We start from the raw sequence: 16,861 nt of genomic DNA, 5'->3' as shown, positions 1-16,861 counted from the left end.
CACCTGGTGAAGTCCTATCTTCAAAATCTGCAAACTGACTTTCATGCTGAAATCTCCAAGTTAATCTCGATTTAGAAGGAAGAGAACAGCCCCCTTGTTTAAGGGTACATTAACAACAAAGACCATATAGGTTTGAAACTTCAGCTTTGTCACACCCATTTTACACTTCAGATACAGTTACAGTAATTCTCAGGAGGATCTTACTGTAAGCAGCTTTCTTTGCAAACTGTACAGAATATGAACTTAATACTTGAACACTGACCCTTTTTCTAGAATTAATTGTGCTGTACATCTTACTGTACATCTTGCTTTGGAAACAACTAAATACAATGGTCCATCATGCAAACCATGAGACTGTCAAAACTTCTTTTGTTCCACTAACTTCAAATAAGTTTTTACAAATAATTTAGCCAATCTACATAAATACTGAACATGGAATTATGCTGAAATACGCTTGGGAGTCAACATTTTCTACAAAAATACGCAACTATGACTAAAAGCATTAAGTACTAACTGCCCACCTCACTACCACTGTGTACAGCGCCATTATAAGAGGTGCTCTCTAGTGTACAGAAAATCAAGAATGTTCATATATTTTATAATACAGGGTGCAAACTAAAAATCAAATTAAAAAAGCCAAAGCACAACCCTGCTGGTTCAAGTCGCACTGTGTGTATTTCCTAACAGATTTTAAGGAAGAGTGGAAAATTTAGGCTACCAGGAATTATGGAACATCCCAGAGTTGGTATTTTAGTTTTTAAACTTAAAAATTTACTACTAAGGACATACATTAATGAGTAAACCTTGACCTACTGTCACTATTAAACGACATAGTTAAAACCAGTAACTATAAGCAATTAATTAGAAAGCCAATGATGTCATCAAAGCACTGGCAATACCAAACATGACTTGTTGACTGCACAGTAAGCAAGGCCATGAGATGAAAGTATTTACGTACTTTGACTACACCTGGTTAGTGATTTTATACCTGAGATGAAAACTGAGAGGTAAGAGAACTAGTTATAGTGTAAATAATTATCATACGAAAACCAAACACATGAAGATAACTGCATTTTTAAAAAACAGATGCAAAAAGATCACAACTGACATTTTCCCCTTATGATTATTTTCACTTTGCTATTTAGACGCACACTTTAACTCACTTTACTGTGTGACAGATTGTGTTCTGAAACGATTTTAAAGGCTCCTGTGATTCCAATGCTTTAGTAATTCATGGAATTTTGAGTAGAAATGACATCCTCTACCCCGTAGTCTTAAGAATTTAAGGCACCCATTAGAAGCAAACTTCATGGGAAGTTTCCATTCTAGGGAAAAATATATCTGATTTTCCCTTCAACAGAAAAAAATAATAATCATGAATTCATACCAGTGATCACAACGCCACATTCTCTGTCAGTGAGGCAACAGCGTAGTGATATTTAGCTTAAATAAAACTCAATCTAAAGAGCTACTACTGAAGCCACAAAATCTTCACTAACAGGTTACAAAACACATAGTACTATGACAGAAGGGAAAGTTTGTATTAAATTCAGAAAAAGGTAAAAGGTAGAAGCAGAGCAAGGTTGGGCCCCGTGTAATGAAAAAAAAAAAAAAAAAAAAGGAAAAAAGGAGAAACGTTTCCCATGACAGGTACACTGAATTTATACAGCAAACTTGCAAGTTTAATGGATCACTGTACCACAACAACGAGTATAAACACATGATTTCGTGGGCAGGAGCACTGCTAAAGAAGCGTATTTTGTTTTCATCCGTATGGAATGACAGTAATCACTTCTTTGATGAACGGAAATTTCATTCCATATGTCAGAAAACGTTATCTACAATTTATTACCAGAATCAGCTCAAAACACTTCCCATAATCACAAAGCTCAAGTAATATGTAGCCATTAGACACAGAAAGATATACAATGTTTTGGTTACAACTGGGATTAGCTTCAGATTCTGAAGCTTAATTCTTTGCTTCCGCAGCTTCTTTATCATGCTTTTCCTTTGCTTTCTCTTTTTCTTCCAGTTTTTCTTCTTTTTGAAGCAGTGCCATAATCTCAGCAACCTGACTGGTGCCGATATCAATATCTTCTTTATCAATCAATTCTACTACCTACACGAATATAAAATGAAATTGTGAGAGCATCTGGTTTTTACATGACTGAGGCATTTTCATATCAACAATCTTTTTAAGACAAAAAAAAGTACCAATTCTCTCACGTTCAAGAAAAACAGCATTTTTTCTTACACAAAACACATTCAAACCACAACCAGCACCACAACCAAATATATCCTGAGTATTCAAAAGCAGCTAAAACTTCAAGCAAATGATCTAGAACTTTTGACCTCAGCACACAAAGAATCACATTTTAAAGCATTAGTAAGACAGACCCATTTATTAGATCTGTTCCAATGGAAAGCTCAGATTCAGTACCTGCTAAATTAGTATTTAAGGCAACACTTACTTCACAAGCTTAATTTTATCAAAAAGACCTACTGTACTAAAGAGGCACAAATTTAGAAAAACTTAAAAGTAGAGGGGGGAGGGCTTTCAGAAAGCAAAATGAAAGAATCATTTAGCAGGTGACTCCAAACTCCTTTACATAGCTTTTTGTATAAATGCATTCTTGGCATAGCTCCTCAAGTTCCTAGAACTATTCTGCATTATACGAGGAATTCAGAAGTACATTTTACCTGCCTTGCTAAATGTACAACGGCTATTCAGAGCAACGGGGAAGATAATCACCACTGGCACAACTTCAGGGGAGAGGAAAAATGTGTTTCAAAAGGCTCATACTGTATTTTCTAGCTGGCCACAGTTTAAGCACTATTTCTGTACTGAGTAGGAAAATTACTTTCAAGGAAGTAGGTTTCAGGACATCTCTAAATTTACCAAGCAAAAAAGTAACAAGAAAATGAAGGAGAAATGCAAGGAAAATCTGAGAATATTCTGCAAAATGAGAAAACAGGACAAATCAGGCAAAGGACACTGGTCATTTACAATGGACCTAAAGGACAACTGATGGTCTGAGGTCTTCCAAGCACAGGAAATACAGGTCTCGATGAAATGTCTAAGGTATACAAGTAGGCAAGAGAAGCTATTAACTTGTGTTGACATGAAGTATATCTATATGTGTTATGTCAAGACTGTGGCCAATAGTGGTATTCCTAAAGTGGCAGTTCTAAAGCTCCTTCCCATCTTCCCACTCATTCATACGTAGCACAACAAAATTACCGCATTTTACAGAATTTGACATAGGCATACAGCAAAACATACAGCTTTAAAGGTAACGTGGGTAACAGAGACAGGATAAAAGATTCCTCCCCCCACCCCGCAAAATGGCCATATAAATAACGGCCATATAAATTCTGAAGATGCCAATATGTATTACAAGCTCTATTTATGATGCCTTACCAAAAACCTCACTGGCATCAAGTACAGACTCTTGCAAAAGACAGCAATATGAATGTAAGTCAAAACAGGTACAATGTTTGAAGGATGGCTAGACTTAGTCTCTTTAAGAGGTCCACACACTTACCTTAACAACATTATCTATATCGATTTTGCCATCCTTGTTTTCATCTAGTGCCTCTGCAATCCTAGTTAGCTTCTCCTCTGGAATCTTCTGAATTTGTTTCATTGCATTAATTAGTTCAGCAATACTGATGAGATTCTCCCTGAAGAGGAAGCACAGTCTGTACATGGCAAGCAGTTACTCCAAAGGAGTAAAATTGACAAAAGGCAGTACTGAAAGTCACTATATTGCAGGTCATTTGTAAAAACATTAAGTATTTATTTATAATCCTGAACAGAATGCACAAAACTCAAAAATGAGTCACTGATCAGCAAGCAGATATCAAAAGAATGTTTATCTTGCCATCGAACCTCACACTTTCGGTTTCCACGTGCTTTATTGCACAAATACAGGTATCCAGTAGCGTTTGAAATAAAGTTCAGTGCAGTTTCTGTGCTTCCAGACTGCATGTCTAACGCCCTGCGCCCCCTCCCCGCCCCATTTACCAAAGATGCAGCGCCACGCACCTGACTTCCTTTTAGATTTAGAGCGGGCTGGCCTACACAGAATTAATGAAAGTCACAGGAAAACGAAAGCTGAGAACTAATTGCTTTAGCAATTTAGCTGTTCCGTTAAAATAGGCTTCATTTGCTCGTATCAAGGAACAGACTTTGTAGAAGAAAGGACTAAACTTGACATTGTAACTAGCAGGTTTCAAATCTTCCCACTGCCTCTTACTGATCTCATGAAGCTAAAGTCGTCTGTCTGCTGCAACCTAAAGCCTCTGTTGCCTACATAGTCTTGTTAGTTTGAAGAACCACCTTCCAACACTGGTCAAGCTGAAACGCAGGAGACAGTGAACCCACTAAATATTAAGCATAAGGGCTTTATCAGTATAGTCCCAGCACCACACCTGGCCTTAACCTCTGGGCACAGACCGACTTTATTCAAGGAACATTTCTCAATCTGCCACTAATGACTTGTGTCATTTCTATGACTCTCGATGGCTTGGTAATGACTGCACCACCTTGAAGGTTAAAAACCAAGCCTTCAACAATTAAGCAATATTTAAACTAATAATTTTCAGTCATCCACAATCACCTACAAAATTATGCACAAAACCATCCATTACATAAAGTATAACTACATTCTGTACAAGCAGATTCTAGGTTGTATTTTAAATTCACAAATGTGCACGGTTTTGATCAACAACTGCTCTACAGCACCATTCATATGGCCATAATTAACCTCAGCACACAAATTTGAAACAAATGACCGTTTGCCCCCGGGATTGGAAAAAAAAAAAAGTTCAGAAGCCACAAAAGCAGAATCCTTATTTCTGCTTAGGTTATGCTCTATGGGAACTGGGAAGCTCTCTTAAAACTGTGAGAATTACAGTCACAGTTTTTAGGTATTTCAGGCACCTATCTGCAACATACAACCGTTCAACTTTTGCCTGAAAGACTCTCTGGTAACATTAAGATTTGGAGAACTGTTGATAAATGAATTCTGCAATGAAACTATCAAGAAAGATCTTTCTTTGAAAATCTGCAAGTGTGCTGAATTTGAAATGAAGCATATTTTCAGAAAGGGACCACGTAAAATTATCTCCTCACTTCCATTACACTGTTCCCCCGTTTCTCTCCAGAGGCAGATTAGACTTGATTGCAATTTTTTTCCTCACTGACATCTTCACTACTGAAGAACAACAAACATGAATATGCCTTAATCATTCTATTGTGCACCGTTTCAATCAAGGACACAGGGGAAACCTACAGCACAAGGAGCATGACTAAAGGCATGATTTCATCTGCATCACCGTTAGTGCTAAAGGCATGAACAAGATGGTAAGATACTAATCGATGCTTCGACTTTTCATACCCACTCAGGTCTAGCACCTGGGGAATTATACTTGCTTTCTCCCTTCATTTCCGTCATATTTAACTTATCTTACAAGAGAGAAAACCTACAGCACAAATTTGTTAATTGTATTTTTAAAATAAATTATCTTAAAATTCTAAACAACAACTTCTTTGCTGATTCTTCTCTCATCACAGATCAGACAAAAGCAAGACTGAAGATGAACAGTCAGAGACACATTCAGTGCTCCCAAGTCACTTACCCAGCAGCAGGACTATCACCACCGTCCAGCTTTACATCCACCGTCTTTTGATTCGTCTCTAATTCATTAATGATTTTGTCTATCTGACCAATCATTCGGTTCACCCTCTTGGTCAATCGCTTGCTTGCCTTTGACTCTTCCACTGCCTCTTCCTGCCCCGTTTTAGAGAGCTCTTTTATCTCTTGCAAATCCTAAAAGAAATGGTGAAGAAAAGCTTTTGTCAGTGTGAATTCTCAACAACAGACACTACTGAGTTCGACCAGCTTTTCAAGACAGGAATATTTCAGGACATCTCATTTGTAAATGAAATGCAAATGTAGAAACACAGAAAGCCGAACTGGAATTAGAACAATAAATTCTAACACTGCTGCCCTTCTTCATGCACCCCTTAAACGTTCTTTTCCACACCTTTCACAAGCCTGAGTAAGGCTCATTTTACTTAACTTGAAGTTATCTGCAATACTGACACCTATGCTTGACAAGAACGAACTGCAGCACGCAGCAGTTAGTCAGTGCCTCTTTGCCTAGCCACCTCGGGAATAAGAGCAGGAACAGGATTCTCATCTGGTGGGAACTACTCCAACGATTTTAACTTGGCTTTAGACATGTTCTACAAATGAGACTCTGCATCATCCCATACAAAGTTCATTCACTCAGCTACCAACTACAGACTAACAGACATCCAAGCAAGACCATCTCTAAATTTGTGGACCATTTATGCTAAAACTAAACATGAACAAAAATAAATAAATAAATAAAAGAACTTCCATGCCCCATTCTTCACCTCATTATACTCCTGGATATCACCCTTCAATTCCTCAAGCTCCTCCTTTTCCTTTGTTAGTGATTTTTTCTGTTCCTGCAGCTTGGTGCAAGCATCACTCAGCATGTCAATCTCCTCCTTCGTGATTTCCTCACCCTGTAACAGAAAATATATACAAATTAGCGAAAGACACATTTGTGATTTTCCTCAAAGATTTCGGGTCTCTTACCAAAAAAGACAGGCTCAAGAGTCTTTTTCCGTGTTCAGAGTCAATACCCTCACAGCCATGTTGAAGCTAACGCAGAGATCTTAAACACTAAGGCAGTTAGTTCGCTATGGTACGTATTTAAGTGCACCAGTATTAAGTTCAGCTAATGTGATTCAGTGTGTGGGTTTTGGCTATTTGAAATTCTGTACCTAATTGTCTCATTTAAGAATGTTTTACTTCCTTTTTTGCTGATTGAACATTCCAAACAACTGAGAAGCAATTTCACTACACACAGGAAAGACAAATCACACAAACATTTTGCAGAGCAAAGTTCAGGAAGTTGAGCTGGAGCAAAGTTACCTTCAACAACCTTTGTGCGAATGAGGATGAACATCCACAGCTTGTGAAGTATACCTGTCTCTTGAAAAGCTGAGAATAAAAATCTAACCCCCAATTGAATACTGAAAAAATAAGACTTCCAAGATGATTCATTAAAAATGCTAAAATCCTGTAATACAAGCTACAGTTAGCATGTTAATCTCACCCGGACATCAGCTTTTATTTCGAATGGCTAAACTCTGAACAGCCACCTAAGTACAGTACATGAAGACATGTGCAAACAAGGATGCCAGAAACACAGCGCAGAAGGATGATATGCTCCCAAGAAACAGCTACAGAATAGTTCACAAACTAGGCATCCAGCCCCTTCACCAACTCAGAAAGTTTCAATGCACTGTTCCTATCTAGGCATCAACCTCACTTCCGATTTTAATACAAGGTCTATAGTTCACCTTAGCCACGAAAAAAAAAAAAAGAAAGCAACTCAGTTTGAAAACAAATTCCTCTGCCTCAAATAAGATCAGTCATCTTCAAGAAGCTGGCAGTCTTACATTTTTCCTCCAAGAGGTAAGAATATATTCCATGGTGTCTAAAAAAATCTTTGGAAGCATCTTTAGGGGACAGGCCACGCTGTACCTTGAGTTAAGAGATACCACACTAACTTTACTTCTTGTTTTCTCTTATCAGTTAGGGCTGTTGGAGAAGTCCTACTTGTGGCCTGGTGTCTGCCTCTCTCCCACAGCATTCCTAACGGCTGCACTATCACACACCCAGCTACGCAGGCACAGCTAACGCATCACAAAACAACGCGTGATTTCAATGTGGATTTGTTCCTTTTGTTATCACCATTAAAACCTTCTTGGCAGCATTCTAAAGTAAACAATGTTATAATAATAGCAGGTAGGTAATGATGCTGTCCAGGAAAACTGAAAGTATTTTTTGACTTAAAACACTGTTGTGGTTTAAACCCAGCCAGCAACTAAGACCCTAATACCACGCAGCTGCTTGCTCACTCCTCCACCCCACTGTGGGAAAGGGAGGAGAAGTGGAAAAGTAAAACTCATGGGTTGAGATAAGAAGAGTTGAATAATTGAAATAAAACTTAATAATAGTAACGAAAAAGAAGATTAACAGAAAGAGAGAGAAATAAAAGCCAAGAAAGACAAGTGATGCACAATGCAATGGCTCATCACCTGCTGACCAATGCCCAGCCAGTCCCCAACAGGGATCAGCCCCTCCCAGCCAACTGCCCCCAGTTTATATACTGGGCATGACATCCTATGGTATGGAGCATCCCTTTGGCTAGTTTGGGGCAGCTGCCCTGGCTGTGCTCCCTCCCAGCTTCTTGTGCACCTGCCTGCTGGCAAAAGCACAGGAAACTGAAAAATCCTTGGCTTAGGATAAGCACTACTTAGCAACAACTAAAACATCAGCGTGTTATCAACAGTATTCTCATACTGAACCCAAAACACAGCACTGTACCAGCTACTAGGAAGAAAATTAACTCTATCCCAGCTGTAACCAGGACAAACATCCACTTGAAATTTATGTTGTTATTCTGCAAAGTAACACTGTGACTGAGAAAAACCCTGAAAAACATCAAACCTCACGGACAAAAATAAAGTGTTCAGCTACAAGGTGCAACTGAAACATGAAAAGGAAGCGTACAAGAGGTGGAAGCAGGGACAGGTGACCCAGGAGGAATGCAGAGACGCTGTCCCAGCACGCATGGATGGGTTCAGGCAAGCCAATGCCCACCTGGAGCTAAGTCTGGTGAAGGACATGAAGGGCAACAATAAGGGCTTCTACAAGTATATGGAAAGCAAAAGGAAGACAAGAGAAAGTGGGAGCCTGCTGCTGAATGGGACAAGGAACCTGGTGCAAAAGGACATGGAGAAGGCAGAGGGAGTCAATGCCTTCCTCAGTCTTTACTCGTAAGACTGGCCTTCAGGATCCCAGGGCTTTGAGACCAACGGGGAAGTCTGGAGCAAGAAGATCTACCATCAGTGGAGGAGGATCAGGTTAGAGAACGCTTCAGAAACTCAACACCCACAAGTCCATGAGACTTAATGGGATACAACCACAAGTGCTGAGGGAGTTGTTTGATTTCATTGAGAGGCTACTCTCCATTATCTTTGAAAGGACTTGGTCATCAGGGAAGACTCCTGAGGACTAGAAGAAAGAAGATGTCACTCCTATCTTCAATAAGGGCAATGAGGAGAATCTGGAGAGCTACAGACCAGCCAGGTAGCAAATGATTATAACGAGCATGCTCGGACTGTAACAAAGCATGCTAGTCTAAGAAATTAACCTGGCACTTGAACGGTGCTATAAATTATGTTCAACATCACACTAAAGAAATAGTGAGAGAGTACACTAAAAAAATTTTTATAGCATACATACACTGCCCAAATCAGTTTAGAAGAGGAAATCAATAAAAATCTAGTACAGTCTAGCCCAAATCTAGTTCCTTCCTTAATCCTTTGGTCTTAGCTACACCCTTCAAAAGAAGGGAATGCTCATCTCTATCTACCCTTGCCCTCTCCCTTCCTCATGTGTTAACTACACACAGATTAAACAGGCATAGATCCGTTACGTCTACAGCCAGTTCAAATGCCCCCCAAAACAGGTATATTAGTTTCAATAACACAGATAAAGGAGATACTCAGAGATGTTTTGTGCTGACTTCAACTTCTGCATTGGTGGTTAAGAATTGGCAATCTACTCATCAGCTGTTTTTAACTGACAGAATGTGGTGAGAGGGTTAAAAATGAAGGACAGTCAGGCAAATTACCACGACTCTTGCACGGATGTTTTGAATCTTCACATTGAAAAGTATAAAAACGCACACTTATCCTGATTACCTTAATGCCTTCCAATACTGGTGCTGTATCTTTCAGTGTCTCCGAGTGCATCGCCATATCTGCCCGTGCCAGTTCTTGTTCAGTTTCCATAGCTATCTGAGTTTTTTTAACTTGCAGAGCAGCTGCTTCAAGATCTACTGCAGGTTCCACCTCTTTCTAAATTTGAAAGACCAATGAAATTTTAATTAAAACAAAGATAGCATTATCTGTATTAGCATCAGTAAAGAACGACTTCTCAAAACAGAAATAGTCGCCAAAGTAGATGTAGACATTTTTATAAGGAGACAACGTCAAAAAACTGCAACATACCGAGTGGTTTCACATTAAAATATCCACTTGCACTTAATGAACTATGCCCGCGAGCTCCTGAGGCTCGATTCATCAGTAAAGCAGTCCAGCAGCTTTTATAATCAAGTATTATACAACGACATTATCAGGTTAATTACAAATAGAAAAAGCCAAAGATAAGAAAAGGTATGGGGTGGGGGAAATCAAAACCACCACCTTTGCTAGACAAATAAAAGGCTTCTCTTATTGCTCTAATTAAGAGAAAAGAGAAATCAAAGATACCTAAGAATGAGACAATATTTTATGTTTCAAAGTGGACCCTTCTGTGCTGCAGTCTTGTTTTAATATTCTCTCACATCTTTCGTATGTGGATTTAAAGTCCAGTTTTTTGCAGGCAACATCCAGAGCAGACACAGTAATTCATAACACACCAGTTTTTACATCACTGACATTTATTTCTCAATAGCTGAGAGCAGAACATACCATGGCTGCAACTTGAAGGGTTTCTTTGGCTTTCTCTGCAGCTTCAGACAACCTTTCCATCTCTTTTTCTTCATTTTCTTTTCTGATGGCCTCCTCTTCCTGAAGTGTTGCTTCCAGTCGCGCTTTGTTATCTACTTTTTCACCTTCAACTTCTGCCACTTTGACTTGAGCCTCTTTGGCCTAAAGATAATGTAAAAAGTCTACTAAAGTCTGTATGTGTGCATATATATGTATGCTTACATAACCTAAAAAGTTTATATATCCTTATTGAGATACGTATTACAGGTACGCTAACGAATATATTTAACACCCCCAAAAGTTATCCTATTTTTGCGTTTCTCAGAAAAAGATCACTCCCTCTCTTTGAAAACAAGACCTTTCCACCCTGAAATCATACATGTTTTTCATTCTCTTTCTCTCAAGACTACCAATAATCCCCTCAGATCATCTCTCTCTCTCCACAACATTTTCATGTATTAATGTCTTTATATTGCCCAGAGCATATGTTGTTTTCTAAGTAAAAAGTGCATTCCAAATCTTCTTATGCTATTACTGTCTACGGTTATGCAATGAAATATTGCCTTTTATTTGCTTTATGCTCAGACCCCTCCACATAATAAGCTAACTTCTTCTGTGTTTGAAGGTCACTCAAACCTACCCATGGTTTAGCTTTTCAAGGAAAAGAAAGGAACCAAGAAGGCCATCTACTCCTCTGAACAGATTTTCAGTGATGGTACTGAAAGCTGGTTACAGACTATGTACATCAATACTTACAACACTCTCCGGTAGTGTCTGAAGTGTTGTTTTGAGCTGATCAGCTGGAGAAAGGGTATCTGGAAGATACATGGCTCTGGATAAAATCAGCAACGAAGTCGGGATTTCCTGGTTCAGGTGGAGATCTAACCACTATAAACGCAATACATAAACCAAATCTTCAACATTTGTATTTTTCTTCTTTTTTACAGATCAAGTCAAGCATACACAAAAAAGTAAATACTACTACTTACAGGTCAATATCCTAGCACAGGAACTACAGGCTATAAGAAGCTAAGAATTACAGCAATTGCACTGAAATATATCAAATAGTATTTCAAGAAGTATTGAATGAATATTTGAAAAAGCGTTTTGTTTCCCATGCATCTTCCTCTCAACTAGGCAACACCAAAAGACAAAGAACTGATCTACCTAGAGAAAAGGTCTTTACAGAGCAATACAAATAATTAACAAGACAAACTGCCAAAATTGCAAATATGTTTCAGATATTTTTAAGTCTAAGTATCTATTTGCATCACCAGAACATCATGGCTCAGCCAAAAGGCAGAAACCCACCGCCACTACATACTTACACAGTACACATAACAAAAGCTTATTAAGGAGAAAGACTGCTTTAGCCAAGCCTTTAATGAGAGCAGAAGCAAAATGACTTCTCAGGATCATAAAAATCTGAGCTAGTAACTGAAGTTACGTCCGTGTATTCAGTCTTGCAAAAACACACCTGTTTAAGCTGTTCTTTGAGACGCTCCTCTGTCACACCAAGAGCTCTCATACCTCGGGCACGACAAGCTGCCTGCAGTTCTTTAACAGTAAGGCTATCAACTCCTTCTTCAGCAATCAGCTGCAGAAAGCATAAAATAAAGTTTAACATGTAACAACTCAAAACTGAAGAACCACCATCAACGCACACACAGAAGTCCGTATTTTTACATCGGCCACTAGAGGCTGCTATGGCAACACAAAATAGCCTCCACTTTTCAAACAGCAAACATGATACTCCAGTCTTAACAGCTCCATAATGGTAACGTCAATCTCTCTCCAAGTTAACATTTCTATCAGCTCCCTTAGAAATTACAGTTTCTTAGAAATGTTTTTCTTTGTAACATAATTACTTTCATTGTAATTAACGGTAGACGAAAAAAGGTCAGCTTTTTCTTTACAAATAAGGATGCTTCTGATTTTAAGCTCTTCAAGCCTTTTTGTTCTAAGTCAGCTCAAGTATAAGACAACGAAAGACAAAAAAGGAAAATTCCTAGAAAGACATACATATATGCACACACACTCATTCCTCTTACATGTCAAAATTATTAACCAGTGCCTATTAAGGAGGACTCACTTTGTCATCTGCTTTTATGCTTCTCAACCTCATAGTCAGCTGGAAGCGGAGAAAGTTATTTGTCCCAATTGACTGAAGTTCCAGCAATTTACAAAGTGCCACCAACTGAGGCCTAGTTAGATTGTCCAGAGTCAACTCATCTTCAAACAGTTTAGAGAACCTCAAGATCTCCTCATTACTGGGTCTTTCGCCAGTTTCCCTGATCTGTAAGAAACACCAAACACATAAAGCTTTTCAAAGCAAATGTTACGGTTGGACATTATTTTGAACAATAAAAATATTCTCCTCATTTGTCAAGTACTTTGCATAAATTTTGGGATAGGAAATAGGACACAACGAAGACATGAAAGAAATTTTAAAACCCCATCAACTTATTTACTATAAAAGGCAAAAGAATTGATGGTGTTGCTAATTTCCAACCATGCTGCATAATATACTTAAGGTAAAACTAACAAAACCAAAAATTAGATGCATCTGATTACTAATGAACAGGTCTATTCGAGTTGGCATTGCCATGAGATAACTCACAAAAATCCCTCAAAATATACGTGAGCAAAAAAACAGCTGCCACAGAACTCACACTGGCAAGTATTCTTTCTGGTATCATACTTACTAAACATAAAAGCACATTAAAAGCATCACCCTGTGAAGATAAAGTGAGAAGTGTGTCCAATGGCAAAAATCCACAGAATCCTAGAATGTTTTGGGTTGGAAGGGACCTTAAAGATCACCCAGTTCCAGCCCCCCTGCCATGGCCAGGGACACCTTCCACCAGACCAGGTTGCTCCCAGCCCCATCCAACCTGGCCTTGAACACTGCCAGGGAGGGGGCAGCCACAGCTTCTCTGGGCAACCTCTTCCAGTACCTCATCACCCTCACAGTGAGGAATCTAATCTAAATCTCCCCTCTTTCAGTTTGAAACCATCACCCCTCATCCTATCACTACACTCCACAATCAAGAGTCCCTCCCCACCTTTCCTGTAGGCCCCTTTTCAGCACTGGAAGGCCGCTATAAGGTGTCCCTTGACCCTTCTCTTCTCCAGGCTGAACAACCCCAACCCTCTCAGCCTGTCCTCACAGGGGAGGTGCTTCAGCCCCCTGGTCAATTTTTGCAACATTGGTGTCCCTGTGGAACACGATTTGGACACTTACCTACCTACTTTCTCTCCACTACCACATTCGTTACAATATTGTTCTGCTTCCAGTTCCTAGCTGTTCTGGAGCACCTCAATGCAAATGCACTTGTACTTGAAGTTACTCCAAAGTATAAACCGCTATTTGGGAAAGGACTCTGCATCCTTCTTGATGGAAGGTTTTATAACTGCTTATACAAATGCAAAGTTAAGCTTTTAAGTTACATGTTGCCAAAGGGCACTTCACAGTAACTAAATCCAAACACTGGAAGCAGAAATAACAGTTCAAAGATGTAGGAAAAAAAATCATTCCCCAGTCTCATCAGGTCATAGTAAAACATCAGCTGTACAAATGTTGATTTTTCTATTTTAAGTATAGCATCAAGTGCTTATTAGTGATATTACTTTATCCAAAATCTACAGAACTTAACAACAAATTACTCCCAGTCACTTAACACCTTTAGTCTAAACAGTAAGTACATAGATTCCAAAAAAATGGTTTTCCCAATCTCTACCTTTTTTCTAAGCCCCATAAAGAAAATATAGGCTAAGTGACATCAAGGACAGCCTGAAAACCTAACATTACCTATACAGCCTGATTTATTATGCCTATCTGTTTTACTTGCCAACTCAAATCTTCTACTGAACAGTTACTGAGTACAGGAAAAGACAAAAATTTGGAAGACAAGATGGTCTTAAGTCCATTAACCTCCAGGATACTTGTGTAGCAGAGAAACCAACTTGGAAAAAGAAAGGTCAAAGGCCTTGTTGTTCCATTTCAGCAGCTCTTTCACTACAGGAGCCAAAAATGGAACTTTAAAAATACAGAAAGTATCTTCTTTCTCGTTTAAAGCTGAATTTTGGCAGAGCCAAGCATATGTTGCTTGAGAGTACAAACTGAAACTTTCTAGTACATTGCTAGCTACAAAGCAATGCAGATATTCTGGAATTCTGCAGCAAACGTGTTAAGCCTGTAATCAATCGTTCTTGCAGCATCAAATACTTCACTGCAGAAGCAGCTATAAAAGAATAGCAAAAAGGTGGGAAACACTTGAGTTTCTTCTTGCTCTGATATTTATTAGCTAGTACAGTGAAATGAGACCAGTGAACTTTGTCTCCATGGCACAAATGAGACATACATAGCTATAAAAGGTACACCCACACATAAGAAATGCAGGGCTTGAAACTTCTTTTTAGTCAGAGGAACCTGGGACTTCCTCCAGCAAATGTGGAGTGATATGTCATTTATTTCCACAGAAATTAACTGCCAAACGTAAATTCTCAGTAGCAGTTCTTTCAGAAGAAAATGAAGTGTTCCAAACGTGAAGCATGGCAGTGGCACGCTCCCAGAACCTGCACCGTCAGTGCTTCAGCTACTAACTGCTATAACTAACCATTTAAAATTTTCTGCAGATCAAAAAGCACATAAACATGATTGCACAGAAGCTTCAAAGTACATGGATTTTGCCAGCAGATACCAACCAGCAAAACTTGCCAACATCATTACTTGAGGTAACCTATGTGGCACTATCAATGTGATCTTATCACTCCACCCTTTAAAACTTTATTCTCAGCACTGACAAGCAGGAAAAGCTCAAGCTAGCTGACAGGACTTGCAAAGATCAGGTCTGAAATCCCCAGGCTTATATGCCTTTTTCTGTACAAATACATGCTCTCCCCAAAGGAGGGGAACTACAGTCTTACTTTCAACAAAGCACCTGGTGACGGTCGTTGGCTCCACCTCTTATTCAACAGCCCCACAATTAAGAGAAATCGGAAGCGCGAGCCGACTGAGATAAGTCCTATCCTGAGAAGACTTAAGAAGGTGTTTTTCATCTCTCCAGGCAACACCTTACCCTCAACATGGTGAAAGACAGCACTGTCAAATCTGAAGGCCATCAACGTAGGAGGCAGATAGAATCACAGAATCATTAAGGTTGGAAAAGACTTCTAAGATCAAGTCCAACCATCAACCCAACACCACCACGCCCACTAAACCATGTCCCGGGGCCACATCTACACGTTAGATAGCTGACCTTTTGTCTCTGTGTCAGCAACTGCTTGTGAATAGAAAAATTTTGCACCAAACACAGCACTCACATTCTAGCAAAACCCCAGATTATACCACAATCTAGTCAGGATCCAAAAGGATTTCAGCAGTATAGTAACTGTGCATTTAAAAACTGGTTTTATAAGCAGAATTAATTTTAACAAAAAATATTACTCCCCCCCTCAGGTTTTAATCAGGAAAGAACTCCTTTCTTCCACTTTTTTACACCCAATGTTCAAAAACATTACTTTACATGAGTAATCACTGACCGCATGATTTTTTATGTTAGAATTAACTTATTAACAAAATAAGAGAACAAGCCGCAAATGAGCAGAAATAATACTGCATCTAGAATCAGGGAGTGAAAGTACCAGCTAGAATATCAATGCCAAGAACAGCAAAACTTCAGCACACTGAAGTACTACTTGCAAAAAGAATTCTATCCTAAAAAAAAAAAACCCATTACATCTTGCTGCTTCAAATCCAACTGAATAAAGGTATCTGGTGATTACTGCAGACCAAACAAAACACCAAGCTACTTTTTTGGTACGAAGAAAAAACACAATTTACATTTTTACCTTTTGAAAGAATGTTGAAAAATCTTTTGTAACATTTCCTTTAGCTGCTTTATTTTTTAAGGCCATCTCCTCAATTGTGTCTTGAAGGAATTTAGCCAATTCAAGCTTTACTCTCAGTTCTTTCTTCAATCTTTCCTCCTGTTAAAAAAAATTTTGTTTTAAAAGTTCTTTCCAGAAATATGCACACTAAATACCACTTCTTCTGCCCTCAGACAAGTTATGTGGAGTAGTTCTGAACTTCTGCTGTAACACAAGAGGACATTCACTCTTACCAAAGATCGCCTAATCACACTGAAAAATACGCTGACCAGCTCAAAGCTCCATGAAGCATGAGATGCAATACCAACAAAGTGCCGCACAAGTGGTCTCACCTGCTAAAACCAACATGCATCCTCAGAAAAA

The 16,861-nt window shown here is 38.9% G+C and overlaps 1 protein-coding gene across 2 annotated transcripts in view; it reads right to left on the bottom strand.

Annotated features, from left to right (window-relative positions):
• Positions 1–1,040: 1,040 nt before the first annotated feature.
• LETM1 (leucine zipper and EF-hand containing transmembrane protein 1) overlaps positions 1,041–16,861 on the bottom strand; it is a 29,276-nt gene continuing 13,455 nt past the window's right edge. Inside the window, exons 5-14 of one of the 2 annotated variants that reach the window (XM_086464200.1) lie at positions 16,460–16,597; positions 12,699–12,902; positions 12,084–12,203; positions 11,363–11,494; positions 10,589–10,768; positions 9,818–9,973; positions 6,428–6,562; positions 5,644–5,834; positions 3,546–3,702; positions 1,041–2,119 (exon numbers count right to left, since the gene is read on the bottom strand). In XM_086464200.1, the coding sequence (XP_086320326.1) occupies positions 1,970–2,119; positions 3,546–3,702; positions 5,644–5,834; positions 6,428–6,562; positions 9,818–9,973; positions 10,589–10,768; positions 11,363–11,494; positions 12,084–12,203; positions 12,699–12,902; positions 16,460–16,597 (1,563 nt within the window). In that variant the 3' untranslated portion in view covers positions 1,041–1,969. The remainder of the gene's footprint in view (positions 2,120–3,545; positions 3,703–5,643; positions 5,835–6,427; positions 6,563–9,817; positions 9,974–10,588; positions 10,769–11,362; positions 11,495–12,083; positions 12,204–12,698; positions 12,903–16,459; positions 16,598–16,861) is intronic. The other variant, XM_086464201.1, reaches the window with a different exon arrangement.

Source organism: Leptosomus discolor, chromosome 4, assembly GCF_034619465.1.
Source record: "Leptosomus discolor isolate bLepDis1 chromosome 4, bLepDis1.hap2, whole genome shotgun sequence".
NCBI lineage: Eukaryota > Metazoa > Chordata > Aves > Leptosomiformes > Leptosomidae > Leptosomus > Leptosomus discolor.
Note: the sequence above shows the minus strand (reverse complement) of the source record. Positions and strands in the feature narration are given on the sequence as shown.